At 38.6% G+C, this 18,499-nt stretch overlaps 1 protein-coding gene across 1 annotated transcript in view; it reads left to right on the top strand.

Annotated features, from left to right (window-relative positions):
• The window catches only part of SLC36A4 (solute carrier family 36 (proton/amino acid symporter), member 4), a 108,826-nt gene that overhangs the window by 5,503 nt on the left and 84,824 nt on the right, over nucleotides 1–18,499 (top strand). The window contains exons 4-7 of the mRNA XM_009334837.1: nucleotides 894–989; nucleotides 2,570–2,654; nucleotides 13,911–14,138; nucleotides 15,410–15,508. Of these exons, the coding sequence (XP_009333112.1) occupies nucleotides 894–989; nucleotides 2,570–2,654; nucleotides 13,911–14,138; nucleotides 15,410–15,508 (508 nt within the window). The remainder of the gene's footprint in view (nucleotides 1–893; nucleotides 990–2,569; nucleotides 2,655–13,910; nucleotides 14,139–15,409; nucleotides 15,509–18,499) is intronic.

Raw genomic sequence — 18,499 nt, 5'->3', positions numbered from 1 at the left:
CTTCATCCTGGTTGGGTGGTCTATAACAGACTCCCAGCAGGATATCTGCCCCGTTGGCCTTCCCCCTCATCCTTACCCATAAACACTCAACCATCTCATCATCACAATTGTTGAGCTCTAGACAGTCGCAACACTCCCTAACATACAGGGCCACCCCACCTCCTCTCCTTCCTCGCCTGTCCCCTCTGAAGAGTCTATAGCCATCCATTGCAGCACTCCAATCGTGAGAGTCACCCCAGCATGTTTCTGTGATGGCGACTAAGTCATACCTCTCCCGCTGCACAATGGCTTCCAGCTCCTCCTGTTTGCCGCCCATGCTGCGTGCATTGGTGTAGATGCACTTGAGCTGGGCTATCGATTTCACCCCCAGCATTGGCATGCCACCCCTAGGCTCATCTCTAGTGAGCCTGGTTTTATCCCCTTCCCCCTTTGAACCTAGTTTAAAGCCCTCTCAGTGAGCCCCGCCAATTCATGGGCGATGATCCTTTTCCCCCTGTGAGACAGCTGAACTCCGTCTGTCGCCAGCAGGCCCGGTGCCGTGTAAACCTCCCCAAAGTTCTTTGTGACTTTGAGATTTGAGATGCATTTCTCAAGCTGGTATTATAAGAATCTAATTTTGGATTAAGTTATCAAGAAAGTTGTTCTGTAAGGAACTGATTTAGTACTGTTGAATTAGAGGGAAGCAGCATTGTGGATCACATGCTTGTAGAGTGCTGAATAGCTCTTCCTGGGGGAAAAAGTCCAAACCATACCTCTAAAATTCAGCAGCCGCAGAATGGTGCCACAGGTGATTACTTATTATAACCCTGGGAGGCCACCAGTGTTTTCAAGGTAGGGATCCAGGCCCTCATAGTTTCTAGTAACTCTGTTCTTTCTTCACTCTTTGATTTCAGGATGAAAAAATCCTCGCTGGGGTATAGCGATACAGTTAGTTACGCCATGGAAGTGGGGCCCCTGACTGCTCTTCAGAAACGAGCTTCTTGGGGACGGTAAGTTTGCATTGGAATTCAATTTAATAAATTTGTTATTAAAAATTAATGGTCACACTTGGAATGGTTAGGAGATTTCCTTTTCACTAGGATGTTACCTGCTTTAAGAATGTGTTCTCTGTGCTTGAAATATTTTTATGCAGTGTTATTTGTTATTTCCTGCAGCTAGTAGTGGCAACATGAGAGGATTGGGGAGTGTCTCTCTCTGTTAGGCATTTCAATTTTCAGGTCTACAAGACCTGTGAAGAAAAGAATTCTGTTTAGTAATATAGGAAGAGATGTGTTATAACCAGAAATGCGTTCTGTATTGTCTAATGTAGTGAAGTAATTTAAGTTTTCATTCTCTTTTACCGTAAACACTTTTCTCTGCATCAGAGTTCACTCTTGAAGCAGGTTGACTCTGCAAATGTAAATTACTTCAATATATTTATTCTGAAAGGAAGCAAAGCAATTATTTGGTTCCTGTTTAAATATAACATACAAATATTTTGCAATAATGACATGCAGATATTAATAACTTGTTGTCTCCCTTAAATACATTATTCCTCTTTCAGAAAAGACCATTATTTTTTCTTTGCCATTTGTTGCTCTATAGCTGTTTATGGAGTTTATGGCAGTGAAACTCAAAAACTCAGACATGTTGTTCAATGCTAATTTAAAGTGCTTTTTTTCCTCACTTGAGGAATAATTTTTTTTGGTCCTGTTATTTTCAAGGATGCAGCCTCTTGCATCATGTGTTTTGTCTATTACTTTGTTTCGAATAAGAAAAAGGTGAGCTAGTCTTTTAAGATCTTTTGTGATGACTTCATAGGAATGGAGTACAGCTCAATTAGAGGGAAAATTGGTTTGTAGTGAAATATAATGACAATTCTGTAATGCACCGAAGAGTTACAAGCCACAAATGGCAATTGATTTCTAGAGACACTGTGCTGCAGCAAATCCATTCTCTGCGGCAGATCTCTGCTGTATGCCTGACTCTAGTGAAGAGTTTCATTACAGCGTGTCTTCAGGCCACCATTATGTATAACATTTTTCAAAAACAGTCTGAATCATAGTTTAGAGTGTTTTTTCAGTGAGATACAGTGCCTGAATATGTATTTGGATACATTGATATAGACCCACTTAGTAAGATGTGAAAATGTTTGTTATCTTGAATTGCTGAAATTTACGTAACTTAGCCTGTATAAGACATTTAATCTCTGGTCCTGGTGGAAAACTGCTGTGTTAGGGGCTAACGGACCCCAGCAGAATTTATATGTGTATTGAATATATATGTCTGTTGTTTATACTTCTACCACACTGTTAAGTCTTTGAATTTCATTTTATGCGACTTTAAAATATGTGAGTACCTTTTTTTTTTTGTTTGAGAAACTTCGATGCCTACTCAATGTTACCTTAAAAAAACCACATACAAACCCACCCTGTTTTGCCGTAAGAGGAACCTGCATTGCAGTGCTCATGAGATTAATGTGGCATTTGAATCTAGCATTTTGACTACTGTAAAAAGGACTAGTATTAGGTAGAGATGGGTTAATTGCTTGGATCCTAAGTATAATGTATGTTTGTTTTTTCTTCCTCAGGTATATTGTTGACTTCTTCCTAGTGATAACACAGCTGGGATTTTGTAGCGTTTATGTTGTGTTCTTGGCAGAAAATGTGAAACAAGTGAGTAATATTACTGTATGGAAACAGTTATGGTTTTAGATTCCTTTTTCCTCACTTTTATTTCCTATCCTTGTAAAGTCCAACAGAACTACTTATAAAATGTAAAGTTGAGATGCGTGCAGAATGGGTTCTACCACGGTTTCCACAAAAGAGCTTTCGGTAAAAAGGAGCAGTGTGCAAGGTGAACTAAATTCAGATCATGTGCAAGTGTTTGTGGCTTCACTGCCATCTGATTTGTTTGTTGAATTTAAAAATTAATTGTGGAAATGATAGAAAATAAAGCTGAAACTGGTCTAGGAGCCAGTTGTCCCTGAATTTTATTTTTTTTGCCAGGCCTTCTGCTGACTTCCTTTTTTTCCCCTGACCTCCTGGGCATATTTTTCCCTTTTCATGTCACTGGAGTCTTTCTTTGGTTCTTGTTTAGTCTCTTCCCTTCTTTAGAGTGGTCTCATCTGCCGCAGAATCCATTGTATCTAAACCAATCCTGATTTTTGTTCTTAAAAATGCCTGACATTGAAATTTCTGCAGCCTCCTAAGTAGTCAGTTCCAATGCTTTCTTATCTGTTAGACAGCTTCTTCTTTGTAGAAGCTTAAAATTTCTTGCCGGCATTATAAGTCCTTTATTTCATGTTCTAGCTATAAGTAGTTTATTCTTTTCTATTTGTGGATACCTTTTATATTTTTGAATATTGTTACCACATCTCCCCTCTATGTAGTAGAGGGGAGACATGACAGAATCTAATAATGCTTCTTGCTTTTCTGTGAACACTCTGCAATTGGTCATATCTATCTCTTTTTTCCAAGTTTTATCCCTGAAGTTGGTTATGCTACTCTAGTTGAAGTTTTGCTTGTGGCCAATAGAGCTGAAGGGTTATTTCACAGGTCTTACAGATCATATTCCAGACTTGACACTTCAGTGTAATGGTCATTTTGCAGGAATATGTCATTGCTAACTCATGATTGATTTGTGATCCACTGTGATCTCTCGGTCCTTTACTGCAGAGCTGCATTCTAGGCAATTCTTCTGGTTCTTCTTTCTGTACAGATGGTTTCTGCTTACCTATAGAATCCTTTATTTTTCCTTACTGGATTGATTTTTAACAGTTCTCAAGGTTGAACTTTAATCCTGTTCTTCAATATTCTTTCACTTTCCATCTGGAAAAGATGTTTAAACCCTGCTTACTATATTAATGAAAATATTAAATAGCACTGCTCACATAGCATTTCATGTGTTTTACTGTTACACATATACTATGTAGTATTAAATATATGCAAACACATTTCAATGTTTTTTAAATGGATTGAATATTAATTACTAGAAAAATACTGTGATTCATTTGTGCAAGTGGATTTATTTAAGGATGTCTAAAAAATAAAATATTTTGTCATGCCATATTTAGAAAAAGTGAATTAAAAATATCAAGTGAACCCCCACAATCACAAATACTTATACACCTCGCAGACAACCCCCAAACTTTTCAATAAAATACCCCTTTTCTCCCCCGCAACCATCCGTCACTGATAAAACCAAACCAAACCATGGCTGTCATTTTCGTGACAGCTGCTTCTGCTTTCATCCATGGTTTTTGTCTCTCACTCTCCAGTCCTTCTAAGCTCCTCTTTTCCTCATTGATGGAGATTTTCCTGTTCACGGGGTCCCTGATGTCTGCTGGTCCTTCCTCTTTGCACACTCGGCAGTTGCAGTCAGCAGCGTGTGTGTCTGAGCAGGTGGTCCACGGGAGGTCAGCCAGCACAGGTTGGCTGCTCAGGCAGGAGCCACAGGCACTTTGAGCTTGTGGTGCTCTCTCCTCCATGGGCTTATTAAGATGCCAGAACTCTACTTATATACTCTGCTGTGTTTTCTGCTTATAAGATGATGGGTAGTTACTTGACATAAAGCTAATGAGGATGACTCTGGGCCTGTGTCTAAACATGTGTGCTTCTGTAATTAGTAAAGTGGGTGAGGAGTAAGGTAGGGCAGGTTACTGAGCATTGATCATCCATATGGACTCTAACTCTACCCAAAAGGTAGAATAAAGGTGTCTTGGCATAGCTTAACTTACTTTAATTAGGAAGAAGAGTGTCCCCTTGGGCAGTTAGTACATAGAAGATAGTATGTTTTCTTCCTCCCCTTGTAGAAGAGTATTTATATTGTGTTTAAAAAATATTCCAAGTTCTGCGGATGAAAATCCTGTCAAGACAAGGCAAATTTGTGTATTTGGAAGCTGGGTACTCTGTAATTTGTGTCTTGGGAGAGAAAAAAAAAACCCCCAACCTTAGAACCTACAGTCCCACTGTCACAATCTATCTTAACACCTAAAAATCCTATTTTACGTCTGATGTTCTTTTGCTGGCCTTCTGAAGTGGGGATTTTTATTGCATCCTTTGTAATGTAACTTCAAATTGAAACCTTTCCCATCAAATACATACCTGATCAACCAGTTGTTACGTATGTGTTTTGACCTTAAGCAAAAGGCAAGACTGAGCACTTGCTGACCTTGGCTTTTGTAGATTTTGAAAAAAACAAAACCTTTTCAGGGATCCTGTTGCTGCTTTCTTGAAGAAAGTTTGAAAGATCTTATAGAAAAGCAACCTCTGCAAAAGCAGTGGCTGCAGAGACCCATGACATGTACCCTGTGAATGAATGAAAGTCATCAGCAATTCAGAAGTCCCACTTGCAAGTGTATTTGATTCAGGTTGCCCTGTGCTCTTTCCTCTGAGAGGGAGCAGGCTGTGGTTTCTTCCTGGCAACTTTATGTTGCAGAAATCTGTCCCATAGAGGGCACCAAAGAACACAAATTGTTACTGCTTTAAATCTAATTATTTGGGGTAATGGAAGGATGAGGCAGGTGAGTAGAGGGAATGGGGGGTGGGGAACTAAGATAAAGGAAAAACATAGTAGTAATGTTACTAATACCACTCCTTGACCAATACCTCTGCATTGTGCTCCGTACTCTTCTGATGATGTTTGCATGTTGGTGTGTGCAAATTAAGCCCACTGGAACCAGTGGGAACTTCCACTGAGATCTTTTCTTTGATATTCTTAGTTAAAACTAGTACCAACCCAAATTTAGTAGTCTCTTCCTTCACTGTATTTACTGTTTCAGAGAACTAAGATGTGACAAAGCATTTTAAAATGGTTCTGGCACATGAATGGAATATACATCAGTCCACATTACTTTGAGGTGAATATTTAGTTAGACACACAGTGGTGCATGTAAGTCTAAATATTTATTTCATCTTTTGAATTCTGTGAAATGTTTGATATACCTTCTCACTAATGGATATGCAGTATTGCTTCTGGTGCTAAATCTTTTCTGATTGGTGTCTGTGGGATTATAACAATGTTGGCTGCATTACATTAGTGTTTTCCAGACACTTTGTGCTACAAGACCCTATTTCCAGTTATATCAAATTTCAAATGAATCTTTTCCTAAGGAATATTTTTCTGGGGCACCAAAGAAACTCAGGTTGGTGGCAAGTTCTGGTTAAGTCTGGCAGCATGTAAATAAGGGGCTTAGGGGTGAAGGTGTCTAGAACTGGAGAGGAATGGTGAAACTGGAACAAACAGCTGGGGGTTGACTGCAGCAAGACTGGAGCAGGAACACACTGGGATAGAAAAAAGAATCTGTGCCCAAAGGAGCATGGTCCCCTTTCATGCCATAGTTACTTTGCTTTTCCTGCTTGAGCAACAGAAGACCTTAAGTCAAGAGTCTTGGCATTTATCAACTTGCTCTGCTCGTGAATATTTGCTGATTTCTCTGGAAAATTGTCCTTTTCTCATTGTTTGCTGATAAAGCTAAAAAATGAAAACATGTTCTTGCTGTGTGGGAGCACTTTATTAGATCTTTAGCACTTTGAAGACGACCCATCAGTGGGATGCTACATAGTGGAATTTTGTTTTTTTCCCCAGTTTTTGTAAAAATGAAAAAACCTCTCAAAACTTAGGAAATTGTACTTAGGCATAAAACTGGAAGTGTTAAAAATGTTGGAAAGTTGAGTACTGAGTAATAATGAAATACCAGAACTGAATGAACTGTGAAACATTTCTTTGGCCTGTTCATGCCAAATTACAGGATTACGATATAGTCTTTATCTGCCTGATAATATACTGGTTTTGTGCCAGATCTGGCCTTGTGTATTGTACTGTCTGTTGCTCTGAGCTGAATAAGGAAGGAATTAGGAGGAACCAGTGAGTTCAAAGACTACTGTTTTGATCCCTCTAGATGTTGAAAAGTCTGTAGACTGTATGACAGAAAGAGCAGGTTTTGGGATACAGGGAAGGAAACAGTGTTCTCGGTTGAAGAGACTAAGGAAACGGAATTACTTCTTGCTTCGGAGGTAGTTCCTATAAGAAGTGTGTTCATCAGTTGAACTGAATTTTCTGCAGTCACTAGTTGTGCATTAGTTGTTTTCTGAGTGCCTGACATAATGAATCTGATAACCAGATTTGCACAAGTGTTTGATCTTCCTAGATACAGCTGAAGTTGGTGGATGCTATGCTTGGGCTGTGTAAATGAGACATTAGGTGAAGCACTCCTGTAAAGAAAGCTGTTTCAGACATCGCACCATCATGTAAGTTAATGCTTGAATAACTGAAGTGAATTCTGATGAAGTCACCTTGTGACTGGGGACATCACTAGCCTTTGTAGTCACTATGCCTAGTGACTTCAGTGGCTGTGTACTTCCTTTCTAAAACCACAATGGTATTTCCTCATGTGGTTTAGCGAAATGTTTGTGGAACTCCCAGGTACAGTCGTGATAAGCACAGAACAAAACTCAGATAATGTCACTGGGCTCTGTGACATATACAAAAGAATATGTATATATGCCTTTTTCAAGAACAGATCCATTGGATGGATAAGTGAAAAGATTTGTCTAAGTTGGCTGATATTCCAGTGATATTTCAGATTATGTTGCTTTGTTTAGGAAAAAGACAGTTAGACATAATGTCTGCTGTTCTTGGCCCAGCATGACTGCCATATGCATTGATGCACTAGCAGAGAGCAGCAGGAGATTGAAAGTGATTGTTGTCCAGAATAGGAATCTGAAATTATATTGATTGTAATATTTAGGAGACTAGGTTAGACAGTGAGTCATAGTTCATCCTAACACAATCAGCAGTAAACTTGCACTGAGCTAAACAGCATATGAGAAAGAATTTAAAAAAAAAAAGTCCTCCTGCTGCTTTGTATTTTGTTACCTGTTAGAACAGTTTTAAGTGTTAACTGATTTTTTTTTTTAAATCTAGTAAAACACTTTCAACGTGACAGTACTGTTAGCCTGCACCTGAACAAATCAGTATGATCTCATCTTCATTAGAGTTTTCCTCTGCTGCTCTTTACTGTCAAATCTCCCACAGCGAATTCTCCACTTTAAGAGGGAGAATAGTGACCCTTTTTATAATTTTTGTATTTTACTTTCTGACTCAGCTTTCTTCCACCTGTCAGTCATTCTTGCCTGTTTGTTTAGCTCTCCTACAAGATTAACCTTTGCTGGATCTTATCTGGTGTGCCTCTTCTGAGTCAATGTCCAGAATCACTATTCTGTCATGTCTCAAAATCCACTTCTGCGGTATGGGTATTTCCTGTGGCCTTGCCTAAACCTGTAAGTGGTACTGCCCTGACTGATGTTGATAAAGCTGCTTTATTGTTATGTTGATTTAAAGGTGTATATATATCCACAAAAGGGAATAAACTGTCCTCCTGTGCTTTTATATCAGTATAACTGTGTCCATATCAGTTACATGGTATATACATGTGCACATGTGTATATGTGTACATAAAATTCACCCCCGAAGTATTTTAGTAGTGCAAAAACCTGTGTATAATGGACATAATGAAAACAGCTTGATAGTCAACAGCTGAACTGAAACTTGCAAAATTTTCTTTTTTTTTAATAAATTGAAATATTAATTTTGAAGTCATGGGCTTCACATTTTGCTCCATGCAAGTAATAGCTAGTGGAGAGTAAATTTCAGAAACCTCATCCTCACCCAGACAATACTGCTGTCTTTAGCAGTGTTACAGTTCACAGTAATCTCTTCACCCAATGGCAAGCTGATCTCTAAAATACTCTGCCTGGGATAAGTGTGTGCATTTTCAGCAGTTATTAGGGGATAAGTGGAACTTAACTAACCATTTCACGTGTTTTTCCTCTATACAAAGCCGTAATCCTCCATAGGACAGGCTTCAGGGAACAGGGCTGTTTCAGGTAGAGCTCTGATTTTCTTTTTTTATTTATCTAAAGACTTACATAGCAGAATAATCCTCTGGGGTTGGACAAATCTCACTAGGGTGAAGGCTATTGCAAATAAATAAGGCTTGTTCCATTTTCTGAGTAGAGTTACAAAATACCTTTATACAATGACAGCTGTGATCACACACAACAAAGATGGGAAGAGAGTAAGGAATTACCCTGCTTTATACTGTCGAAGTCTGGTTAAAGCAGTGTCACTGCTGTGCTCTGAAGACAAAGAGAAAGGAGGGAGTCTGGGACCAGATGGGCTGTATCCAAGAGTGCTGGGAGAAACCTGAAGTCTTTGAAAGACCATACAGAGTGGGGGAGGTCCCTGAGAACCGAGGAGAGGCAAATGTTGTACTTATCTTCACAAAAGGCCAAAAGAATAATTTGGAGAATTACAAGCCAGTCAGCCTCTCCTCAGTCCCTTTGAAAATCAGGGATTGAGTCTTCTTGGAGCACATTTCTGGGCACATGAGGGAGAATAAAGTGACTGGAACCAGTCAGCATGGATTTACCAAGGGACTGACCAACTTGATTGCTTTCTATAAGAAAAAAAGTCTGAATTTGTACATTAGGAGAAAGCACTAGTGTCACCTTGACTTTAGCAACGTTTTTCATGCTGTCTCTGACAATATCCTTGTATCTAAGTAAGGCTGTTATGGTCTGGATGGATGGATGTACAGATGGACAACTAGCTGGGGAAAAAAAAAAAAGCTGGTTGTATGGTCAGGCTCAGAGGGTAGTCGTCATGATCATGAGCCAGCAGTGTGCCCTGACAGCAAAGGAAACCAACAGCATCCTGGGTTGTGTGAACAGGAGAATTGCTGGTAGATTGAGGGAAGTGATTATCATCCTTTACTTTGCATTTGTTAGACCACATCTAGAATATTCTGTCAAGTTTTGGATATCCCCAATACTGGCAAGTCATTGACAAACTGGAATGAGTTCAGGGGAGGGCTGCTGAAACGATCGGGGCTGGAGCACTTGCCTTGTGAGGGCTGGGGAAACTGGGCTTGTAGAGGAACTGGCTTTTGAGGACCTAACAGCAGCCCCCCAGGACTGCAAAGAGGTTGTCTAGAAAATGGAACAAGCTCTTTACTGAGATGGAGTGGGAGGACAAGAGAAAGTGGTCATAAAATAACACAGGAGTTTCCGACCTCAGGCAAAGAAAAACCTTAAGACAGTCAAGCACTGGAATCAGTTGCCCAGAGAGGTTGTGCAGTCTCCATCCTTAGAAGTTTTCAGGACCCAGCTGGAGAATGGGGAGAGGAACAATCTGGTTTGACCCCACAGCTGATGGAGCTGTGAGCAAGCAGTTAGACTATAGGTCTCCTGAGGTCCCATCTAGCCTAAATTATTCTATGATTCAGTAAATCCAAACCTCCATTTTTGGATGAGGCAATGGAGAAGACTGTTGAGAATACAATGTTTTGTGTAGTAGATAGGAGACTTCACAAGGCAAAGTGACTCAGATAAGAGATGTTGTGGAAGAGAGGAAGGGGCAGCAGGACTTTGTGAATTTTGTGGAACTGGCATTTATTCCACACCTAGAATTGCAGCTTTTGGCATAAAAACATACAACAAGTAGGTGCTTTTCATAGCTGGGACTAAGACAGCTGTGATTGCAAATCTGGTTTACTCAAAATATTAATCTGTGCTGAGCAGCTTCAGAATTTCATCTTTTTTCTTTTTTATTCCTCCCAGCCAGAATGTCTTTGATGCCCTGACTTCTTTCTTTAAACTGTATTTCAAGGAACAGGATCTGATGCAGGCTCCTGCAAGTCATGACATTCTGAGAATCCATTTGGCCTCCATTTCCTTCCTCTGATGAATGCTGGGGCAGGGACGAGTGCGGGAAGAAGGGGTACCGTGCTTACAGTATTGTAAAGCAGACTACAGTGTTGTGGTTTATTGTAGCAATAGAACTCATATCTGAAACGTGGAAGTGGGAGGTGGGAAGCTAGGGTCAGGGAGTCAGTGTCTGATAATTTTAGTTGGCTGTGTTTTGCTGATTCTGCATCAATATTCATTCATCTGATGATGGTTGTGGAGAGTTTGTGCGCAGCTGTAGTATTTTCTTTCTCTGTGCTTTCCTCGGTATTTTTGTGAAAGTAAAAGGCAGATAATTATAAAGGCTATTTTGTATGACCACGCTTACCTAACAGAACATGGAGGTGTGATCTTATCTTAAGCCCATCATCAGGGTAGCTGATCACAGTAGAGCTGAACTTGAATGGAATTATATAGAACATTGTACATTGCATTTTCCAGCTGTATTAGCCAGTAAACGGAGGTTGAATATCTAGTTGGAATTTGGCAGCGTTAATAGACAAAAAATCAAATATTTCTGAATTCAGGAACTTTTTGTTGGGGTTTGTTTATACAAATGGAATGCCTCTGTCTTAAGAGAAAACTGAAGTGAATGCTTGAAATGATTTGAGTAGAAGCTGGTTTATACTGTGATATTTTAAAAATGTATTTTAGAACCTGAACTGTGTCCTGCCTGCTGTCTGGTTTTTTTTTTGTTTTGTTTTTTAAGGAATAATTTTTTTTTCTAATAGCTCATCAGGCTACAGATATTTGTGTACATTGAAGGCATGCTAGGTTAAATATTTATCGTACCTAAGGTTTTCAATGGGACTTACATGCTCAAATCACATTGTAATTCTTAGCAAACCCTCTTACATGTCCTTGTGTGCAGAGCAGCTCTGGCTACCTGTGAATGCATGCAAGCAAGTAAACACACCAGACGGTTGTTAAAGTGAAAGGCTATTAAAGTGCTTGTTCGGTATTTCAAGTATGATGGGAAAGCAGGAAACTTCTACAGAGAGCTTTACTTCATGGGGCATTAGGGAAGTAATTTGGTTAAGTGTTTGACATATTGCTTGGCAAAGTGGAGTTATTGTAGCTGCGTGAATTCACTGGAATTCAGTTCTAAATGTATTTAGCTCTTCTTCGTAGCTTTCTAAAAATGTTATCTTAATGAAAACTAACAGATGTTAAATGTCTTGTAAGTGACACTTAAGATTTTTGCAAGATGGAAACCGTCAGTGGTTCCATAATGACTGGTGTCCTTTGTTTTCATTTAAAATGAGATTTCTGGAAAACATTTGGTTGCAGAATTGTATCTTTTGTCTTTTGCTTTTTCATAATGAAAAAATCTGTCTAGTGCTTTTGTTACAAAGAAAAGAATTTTAAGTTAATTCTGTCTTCCTGAGTTTGTGGATTGTTTGAAACAATGGAAATAAAGTGAATTGTGCATTTTTTTTCTCCTAGGCTTGTAAAGTCTGAGTTTTGGCAAACTTGCCAATTTGAATGCCTTGGTTTACATACAAGTGGTTTTACATTATCAGCCAACTCCCTATGCTTCATGAAAGTATCACAGTCCCAGTGATCCTTTGATTGCCAGCTGTATCTCCAGCCTGTTCTCTTTTCTCCACTTCATCCTGTTCCTCAAAGTAAAAAATTAATAGCCCTGAGTTACTGTGACCTATAAAATAAAATAGATGCCATTAAGTACTGGTAATTTTGGTGTTTGCTTAGGACTGCTGTGGCTACATAAAAACTTACATTGTAATGGTAATACTTCCCCCTTTTTATTGTAACAGCTTAACGAGTTTGGGTTTTTGAGGCGGGATCTATGATCTTATTATTTCACTTGCACAGATAATCACTGACATTTTAAAGAACAAACCACGTTGAAAGAATTGCCCATAAATTAATCAGTCTTGGGACCATGCCTGTGAACTATGTGATAAGGATAATAATATTTAAGGATTGCTATGCTTGTACACTTCCTGGGATTGTAGGGTTATACAGTCTTCCTCTGAGTTCAGTTCTATATTAAATTTTAAGACTGTGGCTATAGTAGTTGGTTGTCTGACAGCGCGAGAGTCAGAGTATTGTCTTCAGTTGTTTTGTTATATATTGATTTCCCATTTTTGTTTAAGTCTCTTTGTGCGATAGGGGACTGTTCTTTTTTTTTTCACTGTCTCGGTATCTTTTTGTAGTCATCAAGCCAGAGGCTTTCTGCGGCATGAACAGATTAAGCACAGTCATGTGCTGATTTGTAAGATGGCAAATGCAATGGAAGGGAAAAGGAAAGGTTACACTCCTAGGGAAAAGGCATGATAAGATTTAAAACAAGTGGATTTGAACTGTTACTATTTTGCAGCAAGCAGAGTAACCACCAGCTCTTGGCATTTTGATCGTGGTGTGCACATAGCACAGAATATATTTCCAGAAAACAAATTTTGGCAGTTATGGCCACATTAACATTTTTCCAAAAGAGGCAATGAGAGTCGTGAATAGTGCCAAACTCAGTCTTCTGAATTGCACCATAGGCAACTATTGTAATGTTATATACAAAAAACCTAATACACTTTCACATTGTGTACTACTGTTTATCTATAGGCATTAATTTATATCAATTTAATGGCTACAGGACTCTCAACTCTCTGAGCTCATGGTTTTTAAAGTTGAGTTGATGTTGCTTAATAAAAGACTCAAGTGAAACAAAATAATTTGAATTAAAAGACAGGCACGTTCATATTCTAACATCATTTTTTATCTATGCTGCTATGATGTGCATGGCAAAGGCATAAGGTTATTAGGCACTGAACCCAGGTACAATAGCGGTTGGTCATCTAACCCCCTTATTATCCTTAGGAAAATTCAAACTAATATTTAGGCCTAGATCCATCTCGCTTGCATTCATTTTACCAAACTCTCCCTTTCTGAAAGGAATCTGATCTAAACTGCTCACGTGGATTTAGTCTTTAGTCAGTGGTGGGATAGAGACGCTTCCAGATCTTTCAGGTCCTGATTTCATTTGTCTTAAGGATGAAACACTTGCTAAAAGTGCCTTGTCTTCCCTTCTGCACTGAGAGTACAGTACTGAAATGCCTGACACTCGGCAGGTAAAGCAGAGGGACAAATTCCCCTATAGAAAAACAGTACAGAGACTTAGTGCTACTACTGTTTAACATGTTTTGGGTTTTTTTTCTCCCACAGGTCCATGAAGGATTCTTGGAAAACAAGACTGCTCCCATAAATGTCAGTGCCACCAGCAGTTCTTCTGAGAAAAGGAGTACTGATTTACGAATATACATGCTGTGTTTCCTGCCATTCATGATCCTCTTGGTCTTTATTCGTGACCTTAAGAGTCTGTCCTTGCTTTCATTGCTTGCCAATCTGTCCATGGCTGTCAGCCTGGTGATCATTTACCAGTATATTGTTAGAGTGAGTATAAAAAAGTTTATTATCTTTTTTCCAGTGTGGCAAGTTGTATTTGTTGCATGTGGCAGTTGGTCTCTGATAGGTATATGCTGACTGACAATTTCTGAAAGGCAGAATTATCTTGTATTTTATTGAGGCATCTTAATTTAAGGAGATGCCTTAATACTTGAGACATGCGTTAAACATGGAGTTTTACAGTACTTTTGAAAGAAAGGGTAATATTGCTGCACTTAAGATAATAAAAATATGTATTGTAACGACTTGGAGTCCTTGAGTGGAAGAATATGTGAATTTTTATGGGTTGCACACAGTATTTGCAAGGTTTTAATCTGTGGTCAATCATTTTGTTGCAGCTGCGGAACAGTTTCAACAGCAACATTTATTTCTAGTGTTTCTCCAGTACAATCAGGAAAAATTTAAGGCTTACCCTTTAAGAATACATATTGCAGACTTCCATCTCCTGAGAATTTGAATAGTTCCTGCGTTTTTCTGGGTTGCTGCTGTTTTTCATATTTGGAGCCATTTCATAATGGAACAAATTAAACTGATGGCTGAAAAAAATCACATCTAGAAACCTCTACGTTTTTCTTCCTTATGATTTTTGAAAAGTGATAAGTGATAGACACTGTTGCACACATGATGTAGATAAGTGTTGAGTGCCACTATTGTTTGAGAAAGATTTCACATGAGTGTATGAAATGACAGAATCGGATGATGGGGAGGAAGGCAGAAAAGCCAGTGAGAGGTATTGGCTGGGCAAGGAGGCAGGAGAAGTTACAGAGAAGAGATTGGAGGAGATAGAGATCAATTAATTGTTCTGCAGGAACTCAGCTTGTATTAAAAAGATTTTCTTTTACTGTCCCTTATGGTTATGAAGAATATCTGTGCAGTATGAAAGCAGATTTGAAAAAGCAATACTCTGAGAATAGCGTAAGTTTGCAGAAGATTAAGCTTCAGGTGTGAGCTTTCCCTTTTGTTTTAATTGATGCTCACTCATATACACCAGTGTGATACTGTAAATGTGAAAATCTTTAGTGTCAGTAATATGAACCTAGACTAAGTATGTCTGCAGGTGTCTGTGTGTGGGTGGGAAGGTGGCTATGAATGTGTATAAAGGACTAAGTTTGGGAGGAAAACCAGGGATTGTAAATAGCAGTGTAAACACCACTGTCAACATGTACTGTGTTTTCTTCCCAATAGCATAACGCATCAATAAAAACTGTAGGAACAGCTAATGCGCTTTACAGAGCACTGTTTTGATTTGTTTTCTTCAGGATATAGTAGATCCTCGAAAACTGCCTCCTGTGGTTGGCTGGAAGAAATACCCACTGTTTTTTGGGACTGCAATATTTGCTTTTGAAGGAATCGGTGTGGTAAGTGCTTTTTATTGACACTTCAAAATACACAAATCTGTGCTAGATGATAAGATACAGGCAGTTTTACTCCTGTTGTTATTTATTTATTTTTATTGAAGGACTAATCTCCCATGTTGATATGAAATGGGTTAATTTATCTTGTCAAATAAGGCAAAAGTTGAGGACACAACATCCCCATCAAAGGGGAGTTTGGTGAATACTGATTGCTACTTGGACACTTAGCACCTTCTCAAATTACAAGAATGTGTTTAGTTCCAAATAGATTCAGACAATAGTGTAATAATAACTAGTATTATAATGCGCTATATAATAATATAATACTCAGCTAATAATATGATGGTACTATAATTATAATGATTCAGCAGCTCAGTTTTAGGTGATGAGGGTGTAAAAATAGAAATGTATTCAGCATCCTTCTTTTCCTTTGGGATCACGGAGGACAAAGTGATTTATTAGAAATGTGTTATTCTTCCTGCTTCAAACTTGTCTATAGATGTGGCTTGAGAGAGACGGAAATGATAAGAAAAAGGATAGAAATTTCAGACTATTTTTTTGATTCATGGCCTTCTGACAATGAACCTCAGTTCCTCATTGTTTTCTGAAAGAAGTCGATTAAATATATTTATCACTCCAAAATTTTGGTTTTTAATAGTGGATCTTTTAAAATCTCTTACTCACTTAGTACTGTTTCTAAGGGCTTTCTGATTGCATCTCACATTAGCAAAGTTTGCAAGATAGTTAGCACTTTTGTTCCTCATGGCATATTTTAAAAAATAGCCAAACAGGCTTCTGGGAATGGTAGGTCATAATGTCTTTAAACTGTTGGGAAATTACTATATACACTTTATTAGTTACTAACATAATTACATACTTCAGCAAATGTTACTGTATGCTTAAAACTAGAAAACAAACAAACAACACCTCCACCGTCCAAAACCCCAACCAAACCAACCCCAAACCAGCATGCAATTTATGTGAAATGATTGTCATTGACATGACACAGGAGAGTTTTCAAATCTCTTTGCTTTTTTGGAGCTGTCAGCACTGCATTAAACCAGAATATTTCACCCTGCTGCTGTATTATCACTGCCAGAAAAGCTGAATAGGAAAACCTTTTAACTCCTATTATGTTACAAAATTGTGTTTTCACACACGGTACACGTGGATCTAGTGACTGTGAGTTTCCATTTCTCAAACTGTTCTCAACTGTTTCTCAAACTGTGAACTGACTGATGCAGAGGTTTAGCTGCCATATATCTGAGTGTATCTGGACATCTTTTCTTTTGTCATTTGGAAGTTCTGGCACATGAAATCAGCCATTTGTCTGGGATTGTTTGATGCCTACAGGTCTTGGGCAAAAATCCCATGCTCAGTGAATGTGATAAATTGGGCTATACTAAGCTTCTTGCTCTTAAATTGTATAGTCTGTCTGGGACAGAGTGCACTTACTGCATGTGTGTAAATGCAAGTCATGTACAGTAGGTCTGATACATATCCCAGTTGTATTAGATATGTTGCCCATGTACCACATAGCATGTGGGTGTGTATCTGTAGCCAGGAAATCCCACATGAGAGTCCTGTGGGCCTCAGGAAAGTGTGGAAGGCTTACCATTTGGTAGTGGTAGTTTACTGAATTGTAGGTAGGGAATTGATTTATGGTAATTATTTTCTGGCACATTAGATCCCACATTAGACAGCTCCTTAAATTTACATCAGCAGTAGTAACAATCACTGCTGATGTGAACCTTTAAAGAACTGCCTGGGGCATTGTGCTTGATTGAATCCCTGGTTGTTACTCATGACATCTTTAAGAACTCCAGACCTTTTTCCTTCTTTTATTCAAGAGCATATAATGTAGGATTAATTCGAATTGTACCTTTAAAACATAAAAATACTGCTTGATATTATTAGATATTAGCATTATACAGTTATTGCATATATTTCTGTATGGGCTGTCTCAATTTCTTACTTGATCATAATTTACGTACTCTTCAAAGCAAATGAAGAGTGCATTTTAGTTTTTTCACTTTTGTTACTGGTGTTTACAAACTAATTAAATGTTTATATTCACTATGGTTTGATATACTTTATGTGTGTGTACGTTACACAAGACCATTAAAATAATGTGGGTACCTTTACAAATTAAAATTATAGTAGAAGTGAAAATCTAGAGCTTAATGTTTCTTCCTTACATGTAGAATAATATTAATACGTCTGTGCCCCTCGGGGATATTTTGAACTTGCATAACGTGCATTCTTAGGCTGTAGTTGCATGCACAATAGAGAAGATTTGAAGAAAAAGATTATTTTATGGATTTGAATAATCAGTACTAAATAAAGTTGTTTAAGCATGAAATAAAAAAGATGAGTGAAGCAAAGTGAGACACACGTTTCCACTTTAAATAGTTAATCTCTCATACAGTCCTTGGTGATTGACTTAATTGATAACTAGTTATTACAGCTCAGTAATTTACCATCATAGACTGAACTGTGATATATCTGTACGTGTGTTTGTGACCTCTTGCAAATGTGAAGTGAAACATGTTTAAAATTCTTTCATTGAGATGGAAGCTAATGCGTTTGAATTCACATTACAATGGATTAAGAATATTCCATCGTATTTTAGAAGTCGTGGCAGTCCGGTGAAGTTCCCACTGACTGGAAAAGGGGAAACATAACTCCCATTTTTAAAAAGGGAAAAAAGGAAGACCCAGGGAACTACAGGCCAGTCAGTCTCACCTCTGTGCCTGGGAAGATCACGGAACAGATCCTCCTGGAAGCTATGCTAAGGCACATGGAGGACAGGGAGGTGATTTGAGACAGCCAGCATGGCTTCACCAAGGGCAAGTCCTGCCTGACTAACCTGGTGGCCTTCTATGATGGAGTGACTACATCAGTGGACACGGGAAGGGCTACAGGTGTTGTCTATCTGGACCTCTGTAAGGCCTTTGACACGGTCCCCCACAACATCCTTCTCTCTCAACTGGA

Source organism: Pygoscelis adeliae, unplaced genomic scaffold (assembly GCF_000699105.1).
Source record: "Pygoscelis adeliae isolate BGI_AS28 unplaced genomic scaffold, ASM69910v1 Scaffold141, whole genome shotgun sequence".
In the NCBI taxonomy this organism is placed as follows: domain Eukaryota; kingdom Metazoa; phylum Chordata; class Aves; order Sphenisciformes; family Spheniscidae; genus Pygoscelis; species Pygoscelis adeliae.
This window is presented reverse-complemented; position numbering and strand designations above follow the sequence as displayed.